Source organism: Papilio machaon, chromosome 15 (genome assembly GCF_912999745.1).
Source record: "Papilio machaon chromosome 15, ilPapMach1.1, whole genome shotgun sequence".
Taxonomy (NCBI): domain Eukaryota; kingdom Metazoa; phylum Arthropoda; class Insecta; order Lepidoptera; family Papilionidae; genus Papilio; species Papilio machaon.
The window spans coordinates 5,880,692-5,905,026 of NC_060000.1; the positions used below are offsets into that span (position 1 = coordinate 5,880,692).

At 34.1% G+C, this 24,335-nt stretch overlaps 4 protein-coding genes across 4 annotated transcripts in view; 2 read left to right on the forward strand and 2 right to left on the reverse strand.

Annotated features, from left to right (window-relative positions):
* Window positions 1–1,673, forward strand: part of LOC106710224 — a 39,728-nt gene extending 38,055 nt beyond the window's left edge. The window contains exon 7 of the mRNA XM_014502229.2: window positions 246–1,673. Within this exon, the coding sequence (XP_014357715.2) occupies window positions 246–1,673 (1,428 nt within the window). The remainder of the gene's footprint in view (window positions 1–245) is intronic.
* Window positions 1,674–2,850: 1,177 nt separating this feature from the next.
* Window positions 2,851–5,353, reverse strand: LOC106710230 (SET and MYND domain-containing protein 4). The gene is made up of 2 exons (XM_014502234.2): window positions 3,869–5,353; window positions 2,851–3,664 (listed from the first exon to the last, which is right to left on the reverse strand). Exons 1-2 carry the CDS (start codon window positions 5,278–5,280, stop codon window positions 3,265–3,267), a joined length of 1,812 nt encoding a protein of 603 aa, XP_014357720.2. The 5' UTR covers window positions 5,281–5,353; the 3' UTR covers window positions 2,851–3,264.
* Window positions 5,321–6,318, forward strand: LOC106710223 (protein OSCP1). Its single transcript, XM_014502228.2, has 2 exons — window positions 5,321–5,432; window positions 5,519–6,318. The coding sequence occupies exons 1-2, from the start codon at window positions 5,321–5,323 to the stop codon at window positions 6,316–6,318; spliced, it is 912 nt and encodes a 303-aa protein (XP_014357714.2).
* Window positions 6,319–8,218: 1,900 nt separating this feature from the next.
* On the reverse strand, window positions 8,219–24,089 carry LOC106710222 (nuclear pore membrane glycoprotein 210). Its single transcript, XM_045681178.1, has 28 exons — window positions 23,837–24,089; window positions 23,608–23,758; window positions 23,088–23,208; window positions 22,853–22,940; window positions 22,353–22,583; window positions 21,593–22,064; window positions 21,382–21,467; window positions 21,109–21,294; window positions 20,352–20,483; window positions 19,563–19,648; window positions 19,067–19,230; window positions 18,714–18,842; window positions 18,453–18,595; window positions 17,448–17,655; window positions 17,247–17,366; window positions 16,604–16,804; window positions 16,061–16,303; window positions 15,430–15,576; window positions 15,049–15,159; window positions 13,856–14,045; window positions 13,474–13,574; window positions 13,118–13,402; window positions 12,448–12,626; window positions 12,033–12,172; window positions 11,151–11,332; window positions 10,330–10,522; window positions 9,269–9,736; window positions 8,219–8,685 (listed from the first exon to the last, which is right to left on the reverse strand). Exons 1-28 carry the CDS (start codon window positions 23,998–24,000, stop codon window positions 8,462–8,464), a joined length of 5,145 nt encoding a protein of 1,714 aa, XP_045537134.1. The 5' UTR covers window positions 24,001–24,089; the 3' UTR covers window positions 8,219–8,461.
* Between the last annotated feature and the right edge of the window lie 246 nt (window positions 24,090–24,335).

Consider the following 24,335-nt stretch of genomic DNA (forward strand, 5'->3'; position numbering starts at 1 on the left):
ACTAAAAAGTTAAGCAGCTACTCTACTGAAACAACGATGTATGTCATTCAACCACCACTTTTCCACTCTTCCTGTGATGTCAAAAACGGCCATAAGAATTTACTATCGCTTTACAAAACATCCCATAGGGTGATTATACAGCGATGTCGATATCCACTAGTCTAAGCTTAAGAGAAATGTCTAATTCTTCGCATAAAGGCAGTTAATTTCTATAGTTTGAAAATTAACCATTGCATTTCTTTCAGTGTCTCGGAAACCATGAATTCGACGAGGACGTGGAGGGGGTTGTACCGTTCATAAAAAACTTAACGACACCGGTATTAGCTGCAAATCTGATATTAGACAAAGTACCAGAACTCCAGAATATAACTAACTTGTACAAATCGATAATTTTATTAAAGAAAGGCGTAAAAATAGGTGTTATAGGCTATTTAACTCCGGACACAAAATTTCTTGCACCTAAAAACAATGTAGATTATGAAGACGAAATACCAGCTATACGAAGAGAAGTAAACTTGTTAAGAAAAAAAGGTGTCAATATTATTATAGCTTTAGGTCACTCTGGTTTTCTTAAAGACATAGAAATTGCAAAGGAGGTAGATGGACTAGATTTAGTGATCGGTGGTCACTCAAACACATTCTTGTGGAACGGAGAACATTTCACAGAATCTCCAGAGCATCCGCAAGGCTTGTACCCCACAATGATAAAACAATCATCAGGTAGAATAGTCCCAGTAGTTCAAGCGTACGCTTACACAAAGTATTTGGGTAAATTACATTTAGTTTTTGATTCATCAGGCGAGATTTTAAAATGCTTCGGCGATCCTATATTGTTACATCAGGGAATACCGAACGACGAAGAAGTCTTAACAATAATAAAGAGGTATAGAGGGGACATTGACCGAATTAACAATGAAATTATTGGCAGCTCTTTAATATTTCTAGATGGTGAACAATGTCGTTTGAGAGAATGCAACTTGGGTAGTCTAATAACTGATGCAACTTTGAATTACACCAAACGTATTAGTAAAGACAAATACGCCGATGTTAATATAGTGTTTATCCAAGGAGGTCGAATAAGATCTTCTCTAGGACGTAGTGAAACACCATATAACATCACAAGGGGAGATTTCATCACAGTTCTACCATTTTCGGATACTTTATCTGTGGTAACGATGAACGGTTCAATGTTAATTCAAGCTCTAGAACATTCCGTGGCCTCGTGGCGTACTATAGATAGTCCTGGACAATTCTTACAACTGACAGGTGTTGAAGTGACATATGATTTGTCAAAAGAGCCCGGAGGTCGCGTTAAAGTGGTTAAAGCGATATGCACTGAATGCTCTGCCTTAGACGAAGTCCGAGATTACTTGACCTATAAGGTAATAATGCCCGGTTTTTTGGCAGACGGTGGTGATGGTTATAGTATATTTGAAAAATTACCAAAGGACATTTTATCTTATAATGAATTGACATGCACTTTAGACTATTTAAGAACTTATAGCCCTATTAATCCAGAACAATCGGGACGTATTACTGTACTTAATGAAGATGTAGTTATTAAAAATGTCTCACGAATTGCATTTAACAAACCAATAGACAATTCTAAATCCAATGTCAATCATATAAATATATTCTTAATAGCAACAATGATTTTACATAACATTTATTAATTTTTTAGATTAAGTATAAATAGAAAGAAATTATGAATTTCTTTTTTTTTGTAGAAATGGTTGTTAAGTGTTTTTATGTCACCTTTATTTAAAGCTTATCTTTTAATTAATATTAAAAAAGGTAACACAAATATTTATAAAAATATGAAATCAACAATTTTATTTTATTTTTTTATATATTTTTTTATAAATGTTAAACAATGTTATTACCAAATCAATATAAAACAAACGTACAATATATCATTTTAGATTACTTTATAAAACATTAATAAAGTTAATTTAATATTAATATTAGTTACAAAATAGTTAAACATTTTACAGGTATATTTTAACAGCTGTCGTATACCTATACATTCTGAAACTTACATTTACAATTCCTTGGCAGAATTTGATGCTCTTTTTGCATAAATTATTACAATCGCAAAAATACACATTCTAACCTAAAAACATCAAAAAACAAATCTATTCAATTAAATTTGTAAATAATTGAAAAAACCTATGCAAAATTTTTAAGGTGATGAAAATTCGCAGACTTAAAAACAGTACATATTTAAATATGTTATAGCTGTTTTTTAATGACGTATCTATGAATCACAATGTCTGTAATTGTATACATGTTTAAAAAAAATTGGTCGAAATATATTTTTAATTACGTTCTTTATAATCACTATATAACTTGTGTGTTTTTACACATAATATGTTTTTGTAGGTTATAAATATTTTTGTATATTAAAATGTTAAAAATTATACATATATTTAGTTTAACTTTGTTATTCTACAATAAGTAATTGTTATTGTTTAATATTTTAATAAAATTTTATAAAATTATTTAATATTAATAGATTCAATAATAACGACAACCTATAAGAGATATATTTTTAAAATATTAGACAGACAAATCGTATTTGCATGTAAAATTATTAAATTAAAATATGGGCACATCCAATATGACTTACTTAACTGTATTCATTAAATGTAACCATGTGTTCCCACTGCCGCAAAACTCACACTTATTATCAATATTATTCCTTTAAAAAAAATAGACAATTATTTTGACGTTTTTTTTTGGCAGTGAAAACTCATGGTTCCAAAATAATATTAAAATTAATAAACTAATCACAAAAAAGAACAAATCGTATTATTTTTAAAAATTAATAAATCAATTATATCTAGTTAATATAATACCAAATAAAGATCAATTTGAAATTCTTTGTGTTTTGATTCAATATAGATTATAGATCAACTAAGACAGAAAAAAACTAAAAAAAATGTTGTGGGCACTTTAGAGTGAGACGACATACACACGAATTATAGGTACGACAGAGAAAGAACATGTATTCTATCTCTATACAACTTGTATGTTATAAAAAATAAAAATGTGCGGCGTATTTTATAAAAATTGTGAGATAATTTTAAGCCTCTTAACACAGAAAACGATGTAAATTCGATATTAAAATCATTTTTGAATAATGAGCGAGTTTTATTTTTAAATATCTGTCACATTAACGCAAATAAGTTTGTGCTGCAAGTTTATAAGACACACTTCGAGACTGTTAAGATACTGGAAGACTTTTAAATATTCAAAAAAAATCTAAATCGAAAATTCTGGAGGGATAGCTGTCCATGGTATTAATATTTCATTACCATCTGGCAGTAGACCAGAGAAAATAGCTAAACACTGTTTCAATGCTTCTTGACAATCTAACAATTCCACACATGGTGCGTAAGGCTCAAAATTTTGGCACAAACTACATAATGTTTTAAAAACTTTTTGTGCAGTCGCTATATTACCTCTTTCTAAATCTCCTATAACACATTTACTTATTAATTTGTTTTTAATACTTATCAACTTTGCAGGAACATGTATAGATGGCCCTATACTTAAGTATGTTGGCCAGTTGTTAACGCATGCTTCACAAATGCAGTCAAATTTGTATTGAAATTTAAGATTTGCCCGACGTGCGTCCCTCTGCTCTAAGGCGTGGTGGGCTCTGAAATATGAGAGGGAAGACTACAGTTTAATAATACTAGATATAACAAAATAATTATAAATCTCACTACATTTATCACTATTAAAATTAGAAAGGGATATTAAGAATGAGTCTTTAAAAGTGAGAGAAAAAAGTTATAAAATTTGCATATGTTGTCCTTTGGAAATGCCAAATTCAAGACTAGTAATAAAAAAAAATACCTACCCATAGTTATCAAATAGTTGCATTCCTTTCTTGATGGGACGTAATACCATTAGGGACATTCTACCAGAACCTATTTTGTTATATCTTACAACATTTGGGGAACAAGAATGATTCAAAAGGCTATGATATCCATAAGGTGCACTTGCCAAATTCACCTCTTTTACATAGACACCATTTGTCTCCATAGTTGAGGTGATACCATGCATATTAGTAGGACTTGTCATTAAATGAAGCAGTAACAGTCCAGCAACAGTCTTTACTACAGTCTCATATAATTTTATATCTTCTAATTGAAGAAAGTTAGTATCTTCCTTCAAAAATTTTAAAAATACAGCACCCGTAACAGATTTCTGAAATATATCAGATACAGACCGTTTATCAATGTTGCTTTCTAAAGTGTGTATTGTAGCATAATGTTTGGAATCAAATATCCATTTGCCATTTACTTGAACATGCCCACGAAATTCATTGTTCATATTTGCCTCTGCATCGCTGATTGTTTTAAATAGATCAGCCCAATTGTTGTGGTCATTTCGTGACTTTATCACGGTTCTAAGTGCTAGTAATTCCAATTTTGTAAAGTCCATATTGTACAGTGTTGCCATTAATTGACACTCAACAGCATGATATTCTTTAAAAGCCTTATTCTTGCACTCAGTGCTACAATAGAGAGCATAACAACAATTATCACATGGATACAAGTTTATTTGTCTTGAAAGACAATAGCTGCAACTTAAAATGAACTGTGATTTTAGCTGCACAGTGAGGTATGGTTCCTCTTCAACAAGTACTTCACCCACATTTATATCTTCTTTGGCAATCACCTGGCGCCCAAACTGTTCAGTAAATAGCACCTCTAACTTTGTACTTGCACACAAGTATCTAGAATCTTTTGTACTTTTCATAGCTAAAATCTCACTTAAATCTAATTTCTCTGCATTTTTAAAAGTATTTTTAAGTAATTTTTCATCACATATTTCTTTTCTTTTCAATAATTTTTCTTGTAGTTCCTTAGGGTAATCCAGAGCAAGTACTTTATCTATATCAACCAAACATTCCTCAAACTTCTTTAATTCCAAAAATATAATTGATCTATTTGATAAAGCATAGCAGTAGTTATTGGAGTTGAAAGGAGCATATAGTAAGGCCAAATTATAAAATTGCCATGCTTTCAAATTCTCATGTAACTGGAAACATTTGTTTCCTTGGTTACGGTAATATGTAGACACATTGTCTGATTTTTTCACATTGTTAAGTACGGGAAAACAATTTAAATCCTTTACTAATTCGTAGACATATAGTACCCGTTCATCATTGCTTTGCAAAGATAACAATTTATTTGAAATATCTTTTATTTTACCTTGTGCAGTCAATTTTCGAAGAAGACCTTCATACAAGTGATCAATAATCATTGTCTTGGTGGTATATGATGACTACCGTTATTTAATAGAAATGTCGCACTTTGCAACACCATTTATTGTAATAAATTTAGGTTGTGAAATGATATACGTTATTGATCAGCGATTAAAAAGTCAAAATATTCCCATGGATAAATCCGAAAGAGGTTAGTTTGTTTTGATCTGGAACTGAACAAATTACTGTTTTTATGAAACTAATTAACAATTAATATAATTAAATACAATTTTTCAGTGCTAACCGATATAGTTACGGTGCTTCTTCACCCTAAACTTCAACAGGAACTATTTTTACCCCAACCGGTGGCGGCCCACTCAGTTATAAAACAACTTTTGCAAGATATATCGGCTGCATCAATTATGAAACTTGATGAATACTCCATGAATAAATTGTGGGATTTAATGACTATGATATTGAAATGGCAAATATCAATAACAAATAATCACAGCATTTTTGACATAACTCGCCGACATTTAAAAGGTGTGGCCACACTAATGCCGGACAATTTTTCAAAAAGTATTTTTGATGATGTTTTGAAACAAATTCAAGTTTTACAGGAAAAAATGTCAGACGATGCCTATAAATGCTTATATAATACAATACTACTATGGTTTTCAGAGTACCATACAAAAATATCCGTTTTACTTAGATTAGGTCTACAAAATAAGGATGGGACTTTCAATTCTTCAACAATAATAAATCCAAAGATTGCTCAAAATTTAGGAGAAAATATTTATAAATATGATAATAAGAAGGATTCTCTTGAAGAATATGACAAGCATACTTCTGATAATAACGAAATAAACTGTTTGTTGGCACATATAGAAACTACGAAAAATTCTGAAAAACAATCTATTCAAATAAAGTTGCCACTAGAAATGGAGGCAAATTCTAGAAGAATTCTAAACATAAACAAAGATTACTTTGAAAAAATCCAAACAAATGTTATAGAAAGAGGAAATGATCTATCTTTTGTAGCTGACGTTCCTAAATCCCCTCAAGAAGATCTTTTGAAAATGTTAAATGACATATGAAAAATAAAAAACTTGCATGGTAATTTGTCATTAAATTGTAGAAAATTCAATGAGAATCTTTGAAAAAATAAAAAAATTAGACAAAAATACTTTATTCACAAAACTTTTTACAAAAATCATTTGTTAACAAATACTTAAACGTAATTAATAATTACTAGTAAAAAAATTAGACTAACATAATACATGTAATTCTTAATATGATGCGCTGTAACAATTGGTGTAATCATTTTGCAGTAATAAAATATTATACATCTATTTCAATACCAAAAGAAATTTATGTTATCTGCCAACAGAATATAAAATGAAGTTACCCGAAAATTTCAAGTTAAAACACAACCACTTCCAACTATTATAATGTCAACTTTATACTTAATCGTTAGTTTCCTTTGTCGAAACAGGCACATGTCCCTCACTCTGGTATAAAAAAAATGATAGATACCAAATCAACTAAAAGTATGTAAAATTTACTATCTTATTACAAAGCATAATACATAAGAAATATGTGTGGAATGAAACAACAGGTCTAGTAAAGGCAGTATCAAAATAATTTTTAAGTTTTAAATTATTATTATTCAAATACATAAAAAAAAGCTTCCTGGTTTAAATGAGATTGTTTCTACTTAATCTAACTTAATGTAAAAAAATACAACCACACATAAAACTACTTAAGCATTAAAGAAAAAATTACAACTCAGAAAAAACCAAAGATACTTAATTTCTATATTATATACAAAATTAATAAGCTCTCACATTCACTTTATTGAATTAGACAGAGAAATTGGCCTATTAAACCTTTTAGGTCCAAAAAGTGACACGTTTTTTTTTTATAATGAAGCTCACTCAAAACTCCTCTTCCTCACTCTCACTCCTTAATATGTGATGGCTAATTTATTTATTTTAAATCTATCTAAACAAGTTTTCCATTTCTATTTACAAGCAAATAATATCTCTAAAACCACTGAACCCTTATATTTGACTGGCTAGGCTATAAGCCGTAATATTTTGTGCCTACTCGATTTATTGATTTTCGCATTTCAACGCTGAAGGTAGGGATTTGGTAAAGATGTTGGAAACTCGAACTAATAATGAGATAGAATTAGCTGACGGTAACTTCAACTGGTAATTTTAAGTTGGAACAAAAAGCTGTTATTTCCAAGAAACCTGTTCACCAGATCTAGAATCATTTGTAGAGGTCAATGTCTAACCTCCATACTTGTCAAAGGAATAGCCAGCTTTTGTATTTGGATCAAAATAATTTAACAATGTTAATATAAATATTGTATTAAACAAGAACTTTGATCCCGCATATATAAATATAATGTCCTATAAATATCCTATTTTTTATTATAAATTACAATATTTCAATGTGAAAAAAGGAAAGCAAATAATTTTTTATCTGTGTATAGTAAAACAACGATATCTGGCCTGATGAGAAGAACTACTGTAAGTTCTTTCAGAAAATATGTAAAACTTAAAAAAAAAACGTGATTTGACAGCTACAGTATGAAAAGGACCTTGTAACACTTTTTTGACATTGAAAGGAGGGCGTTAGTGAGCTATTATAATTTAGTTTGACTAAGACTAGAGAATGTCAAATCACTTCGTTGGTTTAAAATGTTCAACCCTTTTACAACAATACATTATCAAATTAAATCGTAAAAGTAAAAATATAGTATTATTTTTTCGTACTTTTAGATTATAACCTAACTTTTTTTATGTGATTTCGTTTACATTTATTTATATTATTAACTACATACAAAAATAGTATACAGTAATTTTTCTCTAACTATCTTATAGAAAAAAAATTTAGTTACCTTTCTACGATTTACTTGAAACTATTCAAGTCATGTAAAAATTACAATTCTCAATTTAGGTGACTACAATAATAGTTAGAATACCTCTTTTTCTTTAACTTTGGGTTCCGATCGTATCTCTCATATAAGTGTCACTTCAATATATGACAACCTTTTCACTTATAATTTCTTCAACTAAATAACTAAGTACAATACTTCAGTTGGCCATAATCGTCAAACCTAATAAATTATGTCCAGAACATCATAATAGCCAACTCAAAAAATAGTCCAATCGGGTATAGATAACCAAACCTATATACACTTAAGATCTATCCATTTCATATTCCCTGCTACAACAATCTAGAATGTAACCGTGATGAATTCGGTGAGAAACTACTATCAGGTAATACACTTGCATCACCGTATACTGGTGCGGGTACGCTGTGCCCGTTAGATGAGTACGGACTACGAGACCAGGTACGCACGCGCAGCGCCGGTGTCTCAGGTGGCAACACTGTCTGCATCGGCGGTGTTGGCATACGAAGCTTTCCTTTGCTCTGCATACGTTGTTGCACTAAAATAAAACATATCAATAAAAAAAATTACAAACTTAGAATTTTTTTATATTACAAGATGGCAAACGAGCAAGCGGCCATATGAATTAGCCGAAATGGCGAGGCGACTGCCTACCCTCAATCGACGGAGGAGACGCACAAAAAGAGAATATTTAACCTTCCTATGCATCTCCTCCTCCATCAAATCCACCTCACCTTCCCATCCTTTCCTTATAAGGATGGGAAGGGAAAGAGGACTATAATTACGATACGTAAAACGTAGATAATTCTAAGGAAAATTCCTTTTCTCGCACAAAAGGATGTACTTTTATTAGTTTTCTTGCATATCATCTAATTTTTGTGACTTATGAAATACATAATATTTTATTCTATTACATACTAGCTTTTACCCGCGACTCCGTCCGCGCGGAATAAAAAATAGAAAACGGTTTAAAATTATCCTATGTCCGTTTCCTGGTTCTAAGCTACCTGCCCATCAATATTCAGTCAAATCGATTCAGCCGTTCTTAAGTTATAAATAGTGTAACTAACACAACTTTCTTTTATATATATATAAGATTTTACAAAAGACAAAACACTCACCATAAAGATACGCAGCAGCCATAGCAACGATAGTCATTAAAGTAGGTAAATACGGCTTCAGAAGAGAGAAGATAGCACCAAGTAGAGTCCCACAAGCTATATCACATTCTCTCTCCACTTCTACAGTAATATCTTGCGCAGTTAACTTAGAAATTACATGAACAAGTCCAACACCACAGGTCACTTTCTCACTTGTCACAGTTACCGTAATCTCACTGTCTTTGGAACTCATTTCTATCTTAAGACCGGGTGATATGGTCATTTTGACCAGCTTTAGCGCACGAGGATGACCAGTTACGGTGAAGGTAGCTGGTGGATTTGCTAAAGAGACTTTAGTTAGGGGAACTTCTATTGGAGGTAGAAGTAGTACCCTAGTGCAAGTTCTGTGAGTACCCCATTCGGCGCATAATTCGATTTCTGTTGATTCAGTTATTGATGATGATGGTATTATAGAACAGCCCAATTGACCTGTAAAAAAATGAACTTAAGTCTTTGGAAAAAAATGTAACCTAATTTTTTTTTTTTTTTTTTTAGTTAATAGAGCATCTTTCCAGTAATTTAATATGATATTAATAGTACCTCTGTAATAATTATTTTTAAGAGCGTCGGTGGCTCAGGGGTTAAGCACTTGACTTGCAATCTGCAGGTCCTGGGTTCGAATCCCGCCATGTACCAATGTGTTTTTCGATTTTCGATTTACATATGTACATTTATCCGACGTTCTTACGGTGAAGGAAAACATCGTGATGCAACCTGCACATATCTGAGAAGAAATTCAATGATATGTGTGAAGTCAACCAACCCGCACTGGGCCAGCGTGGTTGACTATGGCCTAGTCACCCCTAAAATTGGGGTAGGCTCCGAGCCCCTCGGTGGGGACGTATAGTGAGCTGATGATGATGATGATGAATAATTATTTTTATATACTACAGATGAAGAGGAAAAATCTCCGAAACTACAGAACCGATTTAAAAAAATCTTTCACTGTTGAGGTGAAACATAGCCTATATTTATTTTACGCGGTCAACTACTAATATTGTATAAAAATATTCCAATCTTACCATTGTCTATATCAAGTATAGGTTGTGCTGTATGCGGTGCTTTAGTACGACAAATATAAGGTAATTCCACTTCAATCCCCTGCAATGCATACTTCTGTTCTTCCGAACACAATAACGGTCCCGATGTAAGTCCGCTAGCTTCGAATGACAGCGGCACCATTGAATACGGCCATTCTCCATGTAAAAACTCCAACTGGCATTTAAAAAAAACATTCTCAAAAAAAAATGCACTAAAAAGAAACATAAAAAAACAATCTCAAACAAAATGCACTAAAAAGAAACATAAAAAAACAATCTCACAAAATGCACTAAAAAGTAACAAAATAATGTCATGAAAACCCTCTAAACTCTAAAGAAAGTTCTCTTCTTTCTTGTAACATGTCTATATTGTATAATTATTGTTATTTCGCAGTCGGTGTCGGCCGAAGTAAATAGGTGACATTTTATATTTGAGATGTATTAGACATAGTTACGTTTATGTCCCTACTTAAGCCTACGTAAACGCTGAAAGCAAAAAAGTCCCTAACTTTCGCAACGCATTTTGAAACTAAACTCAAAATCTACTAGCCTTCTAGTTATTTAAAAAAAATAATCAAAAATATGGGACCCATCTGCAAGCACTACTTTTCGATTAAAATATTTATTATACAATATTTATTAAGCGCTCCATTGACTCACAGACGTTCATTAGTCATTTAAATATCCACTAAGTGCAGATTTCTCATAATAAATCTACATCAAAGAACTTCCCCAAGTCCTTAGTGAAAATAAAAAGCCTTTGAGTAGTATAAAAGAAACGAAAATGTTTAGAAAGAACGAACCTTGTTTAAAGGCACTTGGTGCAGCGTGACAGCGGCGGGCGGACGGTCTAGACGCAGAGCGTGTTTGGCCGCCGTGTCCTTCATTAGCACGGCGAGCGTGACACCCGCCCCCGCGTGCAGCGTGACACCAGCCGGTGCACGCCATCCCACGCCCTCCAGACACACCGCCCAGCTGCCACTTACTAATAAAAAAATACAATATTTTAGTTACTTTCATAGTACATATTTATACAAGTCCATTGATGACGTGATTTTATTTTAGTAACTTTGACCCTCACCCCCTCCACCTCTGGTGATAGTTGTAAAGTGATGGTAAGGTTAGGTTAGCTACCCCCCTCCACCTATAACTAATATCACGTTTATTTTTTTAGTAAAAACTAATATTGAAGTGTTCAATATTTATCAATATACTAGCTGACGTCTGTGACACCGTCCGCGCGGAATTAAAAACTTATTAAGTAGCCTGTGTATTCTTAGACTATGAGCCGTTCTGAATATACCTTCAAACAAACATCCATCCATTCATCTAAATATTCGCATTTAAAATATAAGTAAGATAGACGACATATTTTAGCCTACCTTCCTCCTTATGATTTTTCTTGATTTTTTTTCGAAACCAATCCCCCTTTTTCGACCTTCACATGATTAATGGACTATCTCTTTTCACATTATATAAGTCACAATCGTATACGACTTAGACAATGAGGTTCTTATGTAAAATATTTGATGCATATGTTGACTTAATAATTCAACAAAAAAAAATATTTAGAACACTTTAGAGATTTACAGTTCCTTTAGTGTTGTTTTTGCCAAGTTACTAAATTTCATTATGGATATTAAAAATAAGTAAATCAATTGCTAAAAATAAAAAAGCTAAATTACCAATGATTCTATTCCCATGTGCTTCAGATCCGATGACAAGAACTTCATCAGTGACAGTGTGTCCGCCAGCAGTCGCCTGGAAGCTTGCGAAGGTGCCGGAGGTGTCCAGTCCAGTGAACACAATCTCATTTCCGAGACCACTGAAACAAATAACTACAAAGATCGTACTATTTTTTTTTATTTACCCTCATATTACAACAAAAAGGGTAATTCGACAAGTATGTCAAAGCTAAAAGCTCTAAATCTTGTTAATTGTAAGTTGAATGAAACTATTTTAAGCTGCTATGATCAATTTTAAAAATGTCAAGATTACATTGCATTCCAGTGTATGTTTACATTATTCCAGTAGCAACCCAGCACTGGATTCGATCGCTGGACTGGAATGGTGTAAACTGAGTGTAAATTAAATTCTTACCCGGTGGTGGTTCGCCTGACGTGTGCTGGTACAGGCGCAGTAACGGATACGTTAGCCTCGTGCGCTATAAGTTCCCGCCCTACGGAGTTTCTCAGAACTAATCTAAGAGCTTCATCGTCCACGTCGCCAGATGGCTCTGCGGTGCAGTAGTGTGGTGTTGCCACTTCTACGTGAATTATCTACAATTAAAATTAGTAATTTTTGTTAATATACGCGTTTTACATGAAAAAATTTAAAATATTCGTAATTGATCTTAAAGATATACTTTATTATTAACTCGTAAATTAAATTAAATTAATTAAAAGTTGTATTAAAAAATTAATAAACACTACAGACTATACCAAAATGACATTTTGTAGCAGAACAAAATTGAATGACACATCATACTTCAAAAACAAGGATATTTATGCCGGTGAGAGGCGTTGCTATCGCGATTAGTTCTACCAGAAAATCAGTAAAATCTACATGGGCATAGACAATAGGATAAAATTAAAAAATACATGACAGCTACAGTTCGTAAGGGATCTTGTGACACTTTTTTGACATTGACAGGAGGGCGTTAGGTAGCTGTCATAATTTAGTTTGACTTATGCCCAACGGATCAGATATCTTTATCGGTCACCAGCGAAAAACCTTTACCATATTTCAAATAAACCAAATATAAACTCACCGTTTCTCTATAAATATTATTCCTATCATCTTTATGTTGAGCTGCAATCACTCCATGACCAGGCCTCAATCCTTTGACATCTCCGTTAGGGCTCAGTTCAAACACACCTTCACCGTAAGAGGTCCAGCCACACCTCGGTATTGACCTTAGACGTACAGACGAACCTACAGCTAGAGCCAAACGTTTGCCAGTAGATAATTCAGCATTTGTACTATCCATTGATATACGTATGTCAGATATTCCAAGAATCTCTATCGTACTGTCCCACGATCGAGTTTCAGCGACCTAAAATAATTTAATATTATTAAATACTGGTCAAATAATTATTTTGAAATGGTTAAGTTTTGTAATTTTACCTGTCCCATGTTCCGTACTCTAACATCAATAGTTATAACGCCTGGTTTCAATGGAACAACGCGCACTGACAAGCCTTCAGCTATTGATCGTTCTAATAAATCTAAAAATAAAAAAAATCATCAAAATCGAAGGACCAGAAGAAAGAGAGAGAGCGGGGAGAAAGGGGGACAGGAAGAGTAACAAACAAAAAAAAATACAGATGAATTGATAACTTTTTTCCTTTTGGATATCGGTTAAGAGTAATCTAAAAGAATAGAAGTGCTAAAAACATGCAAAACTGATCTTTGTCTAAAATAGCACCTACTATAGGACTTATAATTGCTAGAAGTCGCAGATGACAAATAGTTTAGTGAAAAAGGGGTTTAAATACTTATCGCATACCATCAATATGTCCAGTATACAATCTGGCAGTAGTCGGGTCTCGTAATGTCCATGTGACGCGCGGCGGAGGCTGCACAGCTGCAAGCGAGGCCGGAGCCAGACCCGCAGCCTGCACCCACACCGGCCCCGGAGACCCCACCAGCAGGCTTTGTGTCGCAGCTACCACGCGTAGACCAGAAATCGGCACCACCTGTTTTTTTTTATATTACAATGTGGCAAACGAGCAAGCGGCCACATGAATTCGCCGAAATGGCGAAGCGACCGCTGCCCATGGACATTCGTAATTGTAGATACGTTGCCTACCCTCAAGAGCCTACCCCAAAAAGAGAATATTTAACCTTCCTATGAATCTCCTCCTTCATCAAATCCACCTTCCCATCCTATCCTTATAAGAAAAGGGTGGGAAGGAAAAGAGGACCAAAATTAGGCCTCCGGTACCACACTCATCAGACTGTACTTGGAATTACTTCCACTTGACGCCTGTCTTCTGTGTGGTCGTGGTATTTCACAGGGTGAGCCGACCCATTTGTGCAACAGATGTTGTTGTTGCTGGCGTCTACCACTGTCTGTCTCACTATATCATCATCAGCTCACTTTACGTCCCTACTGAGGAACTCGGAGCCTATTCCAAATTAGGAGTGACTAGGTCATAGTCAACCACGCTGGCCCAGTGCGGGTTGACTTCACACATATCATTGAATTTCTTCTCAGATATGTGCAGCATCACGATGTTTTCCTTCACCGTAAGAACATCGGATAAATGTACATATGTTAATCGAAAAACATATTACATATTCGAATCCAGGACCTGCAGATTGCAAGTGTTTAACCCTTGAGCCACCGATGCTCTTTAACCACCCACTTTGACCCACTTGTATATATAACATTAAATCTTAATGTCACATATACAAAAAAACATACAATACTTATGTTTCCTATCTGTCTAAAAATATACAATTATACGAATATATTATCTACAGTCGAACCTGGATAAGAGTCATTTTTCAGTCCCGACTGACGATTTCCATGAGCGAGGAACTCAGGTTAGAGAGAAACCTGTACAAGCTAGAAAAATATTGCGGTTTCTTGGACTAATGATTATCTAGGTTCGACTGTATTAAATAGTACTTTAGTCATATTGTCGTAAATAACATATATATGATGTTATAAATAAAAAAAAATATTAAATGTACCTCAATTTCAGCTTCTGCACTTGCCATTTCAACATTAGTTATATCGGTAGCGACCAGCTTAACATGAGCTGTGCCCATCGCGAGTCCATGCACTAGACCACTTGGAGATACCTGAAAAGGTGAAACAATCGACCAAATTATATACTAGCTGTAGCCTACGACTTCATTTGAGTGGAATTAAAAAAAAACATTAATAATGAAAAAATAAATTACAAATAGGAATTCTCACAGACTAGAAGTAGGTTACTACTACTACTAGTAAACATATCATTTTTTTTGTCTTTCTATCTGTCTGTTTGTCTGCAAGACTGGACTGTAACAGGAAGGTAGTTGATACACGGGGGCATTTAATAGGCAATTTTTTTTCTATATGAAACTCACATCTAGTTTGTCAGTGTGTGAGGCGAGGTGGTAATGCAGGTCAGCGAGGTGTGGTGGTGGACCACCTGCATGTCGCAGCTGCAGTCGTGCACCAGGTGGTACACGGGCGCTGCTCGGCACCACACGCAGCGTGGGGAACACCACCACCTACATAAATAACACATTAATTAGCACCACTCTGTCTTTAAATTGGTCCTTCTTTTCTGATTAAAAAAGGAAAATGGATTAAACGGAGAAACGCAGAGAAAGGGAATATCCCACTTTCCCTCCTCCGTCGATTAAAGGTAGCCAATACATTTGCAATTACGGAAGTCTATAAGCAACGTCTGCTTCGCTATTTCAGCGAATCAAGGTGGTTGCTTGTCATCTAGATTCGCCAAAAAAAACTAAAGATCTTTTTAAGTTACCAGAACTTTGAAAGCGTTGTTATTATATTAAGCTAAAAAAACTACGGCATTGGTTAAAATAGTTGATTGCTATAAGCTATAAGCAAACACCAAATACTATCGATTATTACGACTACACTTCTTTCGATAATCCTTATAATCTGTTATACCTTATTAATAAATAAGGTAAACTAGCTAACCTAAACCTTATTTCTCATTAATAATTGGATCATTTGACAACAAACCTCCAATTCAGGACTCCAGACACCAGCTATTGACGCGCGAATTCGTCCTGAGCCTTCCTGCAGCCCGCACAGCTTGCCATCTTTAACCCTCACAGCGCCGGAGACGCGCCAATCAGCGGGCCGCGAACTGTCCACATATCTCTGAGACACGCCCCTCGCCACCGCACTCACAGGTACACACCCCCCCACACACACCGCACGGGACGTCACCACCTCCACACTTATCACCTCCTCTATGTTCACCTGTCACAACATATATAATATCATTTGCTATATACTACAAAAAGATAAAAAAAAATCGTATGTAAAATGTATGACTCAATAAATACATACTTATTATTACTACGTCATATAAAAACAGTTAAATATTCCAGTAAAACTAATATTTAAAACAATAAACTAGCAATCAACCTAATCTTTGCAAGGGTAAACAGAAAAAAAATTGCTTTGGTTACTATGTGATGCTTGACATCAAATACAATTTATAAATAAGTCAAAGTTTTTTTTATTTACATATTATTAAATGGAAATCCATATAAATACCTCAATGAGTTGTTTCTCGCCTAAAACACAGAGATCAGTGACCAGAAGATCGTAAGTACCGGGCGCGGGGGCGGAGGCTGTTAAGGTCCCGCCCTCAACGTTAGCGACCACGCCCTTCGGAGCCTGCACCGCGTATTTCCCACTGCCTCCGCTGACAGTAGCTATACTTGACACAGATTCACCTTCCCAAGCAATATTTGTCTAAAAAGAAATAAAATATTTTTTTTTCAAGATATAGACTACTAGCTTTTACCCGCGACTTCGTCCGCGCGGAGTAAAAAAAATGCACACAAGATAAAAAAAGTTCCTATGTCCGTCTCCTAGTTCTACCTGCCCATCAATTTTCAGCTAAATCAGTTCGACCGATCTTGAGTTATAAATAGTGTAACTAACACGACTCTCTTTTATATATAGACTAGCTTTTACCCGCGACTCCGTCCGCGCGGTAAAAAATAGAAAACGGGATAAAAATTATCCTATGTCCGTTTCCTGGTTCTAAGCTACCTGCCCACCAATTTTCAGTCAAATCGATTCAGTCGTTCTTGAGTTATAAATAGTGTAACTAACACGACTTTCTTTTATATATATAGATTAAGAATATCACGCAGTACTCAGAAACTAAGATTTAATAAATGATACAAACCTTAATAGGATCACATTTCAAAGGTGCTACAACTCTAGCTTGTATAGAAGCGGTTGCTTCAGGAATGCTGGCTTTGATTGAACCTGTCCATCCTATAGCTTGATCTTCGGCTACCACCAACTGGAGAAAAAAATAACGATTTTTTTTAACAAAAGCACAGATTTATGACGCAAAATTATTAAAATTAAGTTAATTTCTTACCTGATAATATTTTAAAGGTACTGTCACTGGTGCATACTCAGGATCAGTTTCTACGAACAATCTATCAGCTGCCGTGAACTCTATTCCCGCACGATTAGGTTGCAATTCCCATGACACCCTCGGACCGTTTTCATCTAACAACTCTCTGCCGATTGCATCCATTAATGTCACCTTCACTGTCACTTCTTGTCCTGGACGTAGCCATAGTCTAAAAAAATTAACATATCTATGGTTAATATTGAAGGAAATCTTCAAATTACTCTAAATACTGCATTTATTGTTTGTACATTTAACCACACTTATCGTTAAGTTGGTGCTACATATGGTAAAAACCGTTTTAATCGACATCGAGCAAGACATATCGGTTACAACGACCAACAATACTAAAAATATAAACTATTTTTTTTATATTACCAGGTGGCAAACGAGCAAGCGGCCACATGAATTCGCTGAAATGGCGAAGTGACCACTACCTATAGTCATTCGCAGTTACAGATGCCTTGCCTACCCTCAATCGACAGAGGAGACGCACAAAAAGAGAATATTTAACCTTCCTATGTATCTCCTCCTCCATCAAATCCACCTCCCCTTCTCATCCTTTCCTTATAAGAAAAAGGGTGGGGAGGGAAAGAGGACTAAAATTAGGCCTCCGGTACCACACTCGTCAGACGAAACGCGGAATTAGTTCCACTTCACTATTTTATAAACATTAATATTAATTACTACAAAACATAGTCAGTCCCTTATATTTCTGTCATAACATTCTTAACTGTACTATTTGACTATAATTTAAGGAATATATACATAATAATAAAATTGGAACGTCTGTATGTAACATTAGTAAAAAATGTCATATTTCGTACACATGACATATTCCTACATATTTGAGATGTTAATAACGAAAAAACATTTTTTAAAATTTCTCTGTCTGTCTGTCTGAAATATTTTTTTATTTTTATTTAGAGATAACCAAGTCGCGTGCGACCGCTAGTTTAATATACGTACTTTGGTCCTCCGGTACAGTTGCCGGGGCTGGGCGGGGGCTCCAGACGCAGACGCGACACATGCGGAGCACAAGCCACCTCCAGCTCCACTGACTCTCGCTCTGTGTCTGTCTGAGATGATATCTCCAGTCTAGTGTCTCCTTTCTGCAACATTACACAATATTACGATGGTATTCCAGTTTAATCGATGAGTAATTCAAATCTCATCTCTTTGTGATAGTCATAGAAAAATCTGGCAATATTTATATCACTTCAAACTTACCCTACGACATCTTAACGTAAAGACCTCCAGTTCCGGATACTTGTGGGGTGAGGGTCCATCTCTGTATACCAACTCTGCAACACGGGGATCGCTTGATGACGGAACTAAAGATTCCCCTTCTGCTAACACCTATAAAACAAAACATATTTATAAGCTAATTTAACAGGGGAGGGGATTACTAGAAAAATATCTCTCAGCTTCCATTAAAGGTACAATTACTTCATACCAAGTGAAGCTCTTATTGCATTGTCATCTTCAATAAAGAAAAGACATAAAATCTCGTTCAAATTCCGACTAGATGGCGTTATCTTCGTGTTTACGTAGCTAGCGCCCTCTACCCGACAATAATTTACCGGTGCGGTAGCAGATAGTAACGCAGCAGCGTGTTGTGGCCAGCGCAGACGCGGTGCGGCTCGCACTGCTATACGCGCGCTATCCCCCGCACGACCGCGTGACACACGCACCAACGACACGCCGCGTCCCGTCCACACGCCCTGCAGCACGCAGCATGCGCCATCTACACAATTACACCATTCAATAAAGATATTTCACCTACTATAGGTGCAATGACTAAAAGAAATCCACGAGACCGAGAAAGAGAGAGAGAAATAAAGAGAGTGCACACACACATACACATCAGATATTTAACTACTTTTTGCCAGCAACTTCATCAGCGGGGTTAAAAAGAAACTTATTTAAAAAAAAATTTACATCTACGCCAAATTTCATCGAAATACATGCAGCCGTTCTGGAGATACAGTCTAACATCCATCCATACATACATATTCGCATTTACAATATTAGTAAGGTTACAGTAATGGCAGAAACATAAAAAATAAAGCATCTTACCGACTGGCTGCACCCAAGTAGCAGCTGTTACATTATGAGGCTCGGGGCCCTCCAGTAATGTCGTTGCAAATGACGCGCAATTACATCTGCAGATATCAAGTGTTAACACAACGGCTTAATACAATTAGATTAATATAGTCATATTGAGTATAGACAGACAGGGATGTCTGTCCTTGTGGACATAAGTAAAACTAAAATGTTAGCCCACTAGCGCCCTCCTTTTATTCCATTATCTAAGTCCATGTAGATTTTGCATATTTTCTGACAGAACCAACCGATAGCAGCGCGTCTCCCACCAATCTAAACATCCTTGTTTGACTATATTTACTTGGACATAGACATTACAAGTAACATAAACTCAAACTATATCTGAATCGGTGAGAGGCGCTACTATCGCGGTTGGTTCTTTCAGATTACATATAAAACCTACTTAAACATAAAAAATGACATAAAATAAAAAATTATATCAAATATATAGTACAAAGAGGATCTTGTGACATTTTTGACGTTGACTGAGAGGCGCTAATGAGCAGTCATAATACAGTTTGACTTATAACCACCGGTTCAGATATTGTTGGTCTTTACATATAGTAAATTACAAGCAAATGACATACATTAATTGATTTGATTGAAAATCGAGTTAACATTGTCTACAACATTATTTTTATTGCATCAGCACGGCATAAAAATTACTCACTGTATTAAATTTCAAAACAATTTTATATAATCTATATCTCATAAGACATTTAAACAATTAAAAATTACCAAATTAAAAATTGAATAACTTACACATGAAAATTATACAATTCCCCAGTATTGGGATGTGTTGCTGTGAGGGCGATGTGCAGATGATGAGGACGAGACACACGCGCCTGACCAGAGCTGGACACCTGCAGCAGCTCCGGTGCAGCGGACCACACCCTACACATGCAGATAGTTGCATTAAAATATAAAACTTAAAAAAATTATTACATGATATGAATAACCTCCGAATCAATCATCTTTTGCCTTAACCCACACACGTGGGATACAAGGTTTTATAACCTTCAATGATTTAGCTTAATTTTTAATGGCCGCCTGATTGTTGACAACCCTATTTGCGAGGTTTATTTTAAAATTAAACATAATAAATCATTCAAAATTACTTCTAAAAATAGACCAAAAATAAAAATAGTATACAACTTCAAGTTCTATTCTTGATAGTTGTCCTGTATTGATCTTTCAAAACATTATTTACATCAATAGATGAGATTGATTCAAAATGGCTATATTATATTATCAAGTGTTAGACATTTATTTTTCCATTCAATTTAAATTCCACATCTTAGACATAGAGTATAAATAATCTCCAAATGACTGCCTTAATAACAGAAAAGAAAAAAACAAAAAGAAATACCTTTAATATAAAACTTCAAATTCAAAAATTTACTTAAAAATAATAAATTAAAAAAAATTCTAGAAATAATTCATTTCTAATAATACTTATTTCTACCTACCTAATAAGTAAGCACATGATAACAGTTAAACACATAAGAAAATAAATTACCTTCCGTTAGCTTTAATATGAGGATACTTCTTCAAATAAACTTTGACATCCAAATAACCAAATCCATGTACGCTAACAATTCCTGTTGGTGCCACTGATAACGAATTCTGATTCTGTAATGATGTCTCACTCTCTGCCCACACCACTTCCTCATCACCTCCGCCACGATACTTCAACTGTATATCTCTACAAATAAAAAACATAGAATATACGAAACTTATTCTCATCCCAGTCATTCCTTTTCAGAAAAAAAAAGATAGCATCAATACTTACTGAATATTTTCAGTCCAAGCAATAAAAAGTTCAGGTGGTACAATTTCCAATGGTTCTATAGCTGTTCCGGTAACTTGACCTTCAACCTAAAGCACATAGCGTAAAGAAATGTTGCCATAAAAAAAAACAAATTTATAAATTAAAAAAAAACAATGTTTTTGATTAAGAGGATTAGTAGTAATTTTATATCCTATATAAAAAACATACATACCTTAGTCATAATAGTCCTTCCGGCAATAGAATAAAGCTTCGCAGTAATCGTAAATTGTCCTGCATTCCTAGCCATAGCATCTGTTATTGTTCCATTATCCGTAGACTTGATCAAATCAATGTTAGCCTCTCCTTCCACTGACAAACGTATCAATATCTCATCGCCAGCCATTAAAGGGCGACCTTCACCATCAAATATGACACAGTGCACTGTAAATATGTCACCATAGACAACCAAATTAGCCGGTCTTAAAGTGACACGAATACTATGAGGTTCTGAAACTGTTAATGTCGCTCTAGCAACTTCTGTCATTCCAGACATTAGGATGACACTAGTTGTACCAATCTTTGTGCCTCGAACTAAGCTGATAGCATCTTCCAGTTTTGCTACAACATTATCTGGCACACTTAAACTGTACAGAGTATCTCCAATATTTTGTACTGTAAGTCGACCTGCTCTCATTCTAAGCACCCTGAAAAAAAAAAAAGGTAAAATTTTTTAACTGTGACATTAGTTTTTAAACTGCATTAACTTTGTATTCTTAAAAATATTTTTTTTTTCAAAAGACTACTTACTTATATAATAAATATGAATTATAGATGGATGGATGGATGTTTAATGGTATCTACATAACGGCTAAATGGATCTTGATGTAATTTGGCACAGATGTAGAACACAATGTGGAAGAATGGGCGACAGCTAGTAAAAAATATAAATAAAAATCCAGTGTTTTACTATACCAATTTACTTTTACACTTACTTGTATCGTAATGTGTCTTGAGGTGCAATAACAGCTGTAACCGGGTTCAACACAACACTGGCAACAACTTTCAAGTTGAACCCTGTGCAAATATTGTCAAGACACACTGTTACCCGGCATTCGCCCATAGCTTGTCCATACAAAAGCACTGCATGTGACCTGAGACCTTTAGCTTCCAGTTCCGCAGTACCCGGAGGTGCTTCATAGTCAGTGTCACGCCAGCGAACTAATCTGTGGAGAGAAAATATAATTAACAAACAAGACAATGTCCCTAATTAATATTTTGTTTAGCAAATTTTGAAGGATATAACATTTTTACATTTAATTATATGTAGATATACGAAAACTAACATTTAGGCTGATATTTTTTCTTTAAATTCTGTACTTTTCTAACACTTCAGAGATCTAGGTTAATCACATACAAATTAGTGAAAAAAATAAAATTAAGTTACGATATTTTTAAGCATAAACAATTAACAAAGGTAATACATATTACTTACGTAACTACAGGTTCTTCACCATAATTATTTCCAAGGTTCTCTATATTCCAATTGAAGGTTACACCTTCCAATGAAGAGAATGTATTACCTAAAAGAAAATTATACCACAAATAATGTGTATATAAAATTTAATGTTGATATGGTAAAATTATATTTACCGTAGTACACTGCAGTTTTTCACTGATGAATATAGTGATACTAGACATAGTAATATTACTAAAACTACTATATTTACCTTGATCATCAAAAGCAACAACTTCAAAAGCCTCCGGAGCCTCCTCCAAAAACAGCTTCCATGTTGTACTTGTTATATTCAATGAATTAATTTTATCAATGTCAACATCACCTCGCAATATCTGGAATATAATATAACTTGTCTTGAATTTAAAAAAAGGAAAAATAATCACTGGCACATAATAGAATTTTCTTCATAATATTTCACTTATTTACTTTTAAATGTAGCATTGATGACTTGTACTATTTTACTTATTTAGTTTTAAATGTTGAAATAGTTATTGATGACTTGTACTATGAAATAGTTTGCATAAAAAGTTACAAAGTCATGGTACTCAGAAAATCAAGTAAATGTACATATTAACTTTAAACAGATCTTAAAATAATTACAAATACATTTTATTAGGGCTAACAAGTTAAAATTTAATCATTTATAACAATTTTGGATGTAAAATTTGATTATAATAATTTGTTTACATATAAAATGCAAATTCCCGCCAAAATTAAACAATTTTACTTACCTCGCCGGTATTCACTTCTTCGGCAAGGATAATAACTGAACCTGGTGATACACACGTTTTAGAAACTGAAACCCGAGCTGCCCGGGAACAGTGACCCCAAGTATCGTCGTAAAGGGGTTCAAGATCGATGATGTCATCGCGGGATAAACTCCTGCACAAAAGTATAAGACATACATTATCAGCTAAAAAGTAAATTATATAGTTGATAAAGAATGTATAGTAAACTTACCACTTATAACAGCCCCCTTCAATTATTTCAAAAGTGAAATTTACATACAAATTTTCAAACCATGGCAGCAGTACCCTCGGGCTATTTATTTTGGCACAGTCACTTATTACAGTATTTGCAAATATCACTAATGATAGAACCACAACCTTATGAAGTAATTCCATGTTTATTCACATATCAAACAACTAGGATATCGGTTTAAAATGTCATATTTTTAATACCTCTAACCTATAAATTGAACTCGCGAATTTCAAATAACTTGACGTTTGTTTTTTTTTTATCAAGCGTTTAAAAATAGACTATTAAACCTTGAATTTTCTCCGTGAAAAGCATTGTAGGGAAATTTGTACTAATACGAAATCTTATCGATAATTTTTTATCAACATTTTTATATTAAAGATAATTAGAAAATTATTGAATCAGTCAAGATGAAAAAAAAAATCAATAAATCCCAAGCAGCTTTTTAAACGCATCAAGTGAAATGTCAAAATGTTACAAA

What these genes read in the sequence shown, in the direction of transcription:
- LOC106710230 (XM_014502234.2), bottom strand. Translation starts at nt 5,280, where the DNA reads ATGATTATTGATCACTTGTATGAAGGTCTTCTTCGAAAATTGACTGCA. An exon ending in CAACTATTTGATAACTATGG is followed by an intron (nt 3,665 to 3,868) that starts GTAGGTATTTTT and finishes CTCATATTTCAG; the next exon opens with AGCCCACCACGCCTTAGAGC.
- LOC106710223 (XM_014502228.2), top strand. Translation starts at nt 5,321, where the DNA reads ATGTCGCACTTTGCAACACCATTTATTGTAATAAATTTAGGTTGTGAA. An exon ending in CATGGATAAATCCGAAAGAG is followed by an intron (nt 5,433 to 5,518) that starts GTTAGTTTGTTT and finishes ACAATTTTTCAG; the next exon opens with TGCTAACCGATATAGTTACG.
- LOC106710222 (XM_045681178.1), bottom strand. Translation starts at nt 24,000, where the DNA reads ATGGAATTACTTCATAAGGTTGTGGTTCTATCATTAGTGATATTTGCA. An exon ending in AAGAAGTGAATACCGGCGAG is followed by an intron (nt 23,209 to 23,607) that starts GTAAGTAAAATT and finishes ATTATATTCCAG; the next exon opens with ATATTGCGAGGTGATGTTGA. An exon ending in TGTTGCTTTTGATGATCAAG is followed by an intron (nt 22,941 to 23,087) that starts GTAAATATAGTA and finishes ATTTTCTTTTAG; the next exon opens with GTAATACATTCTCTTCATTG.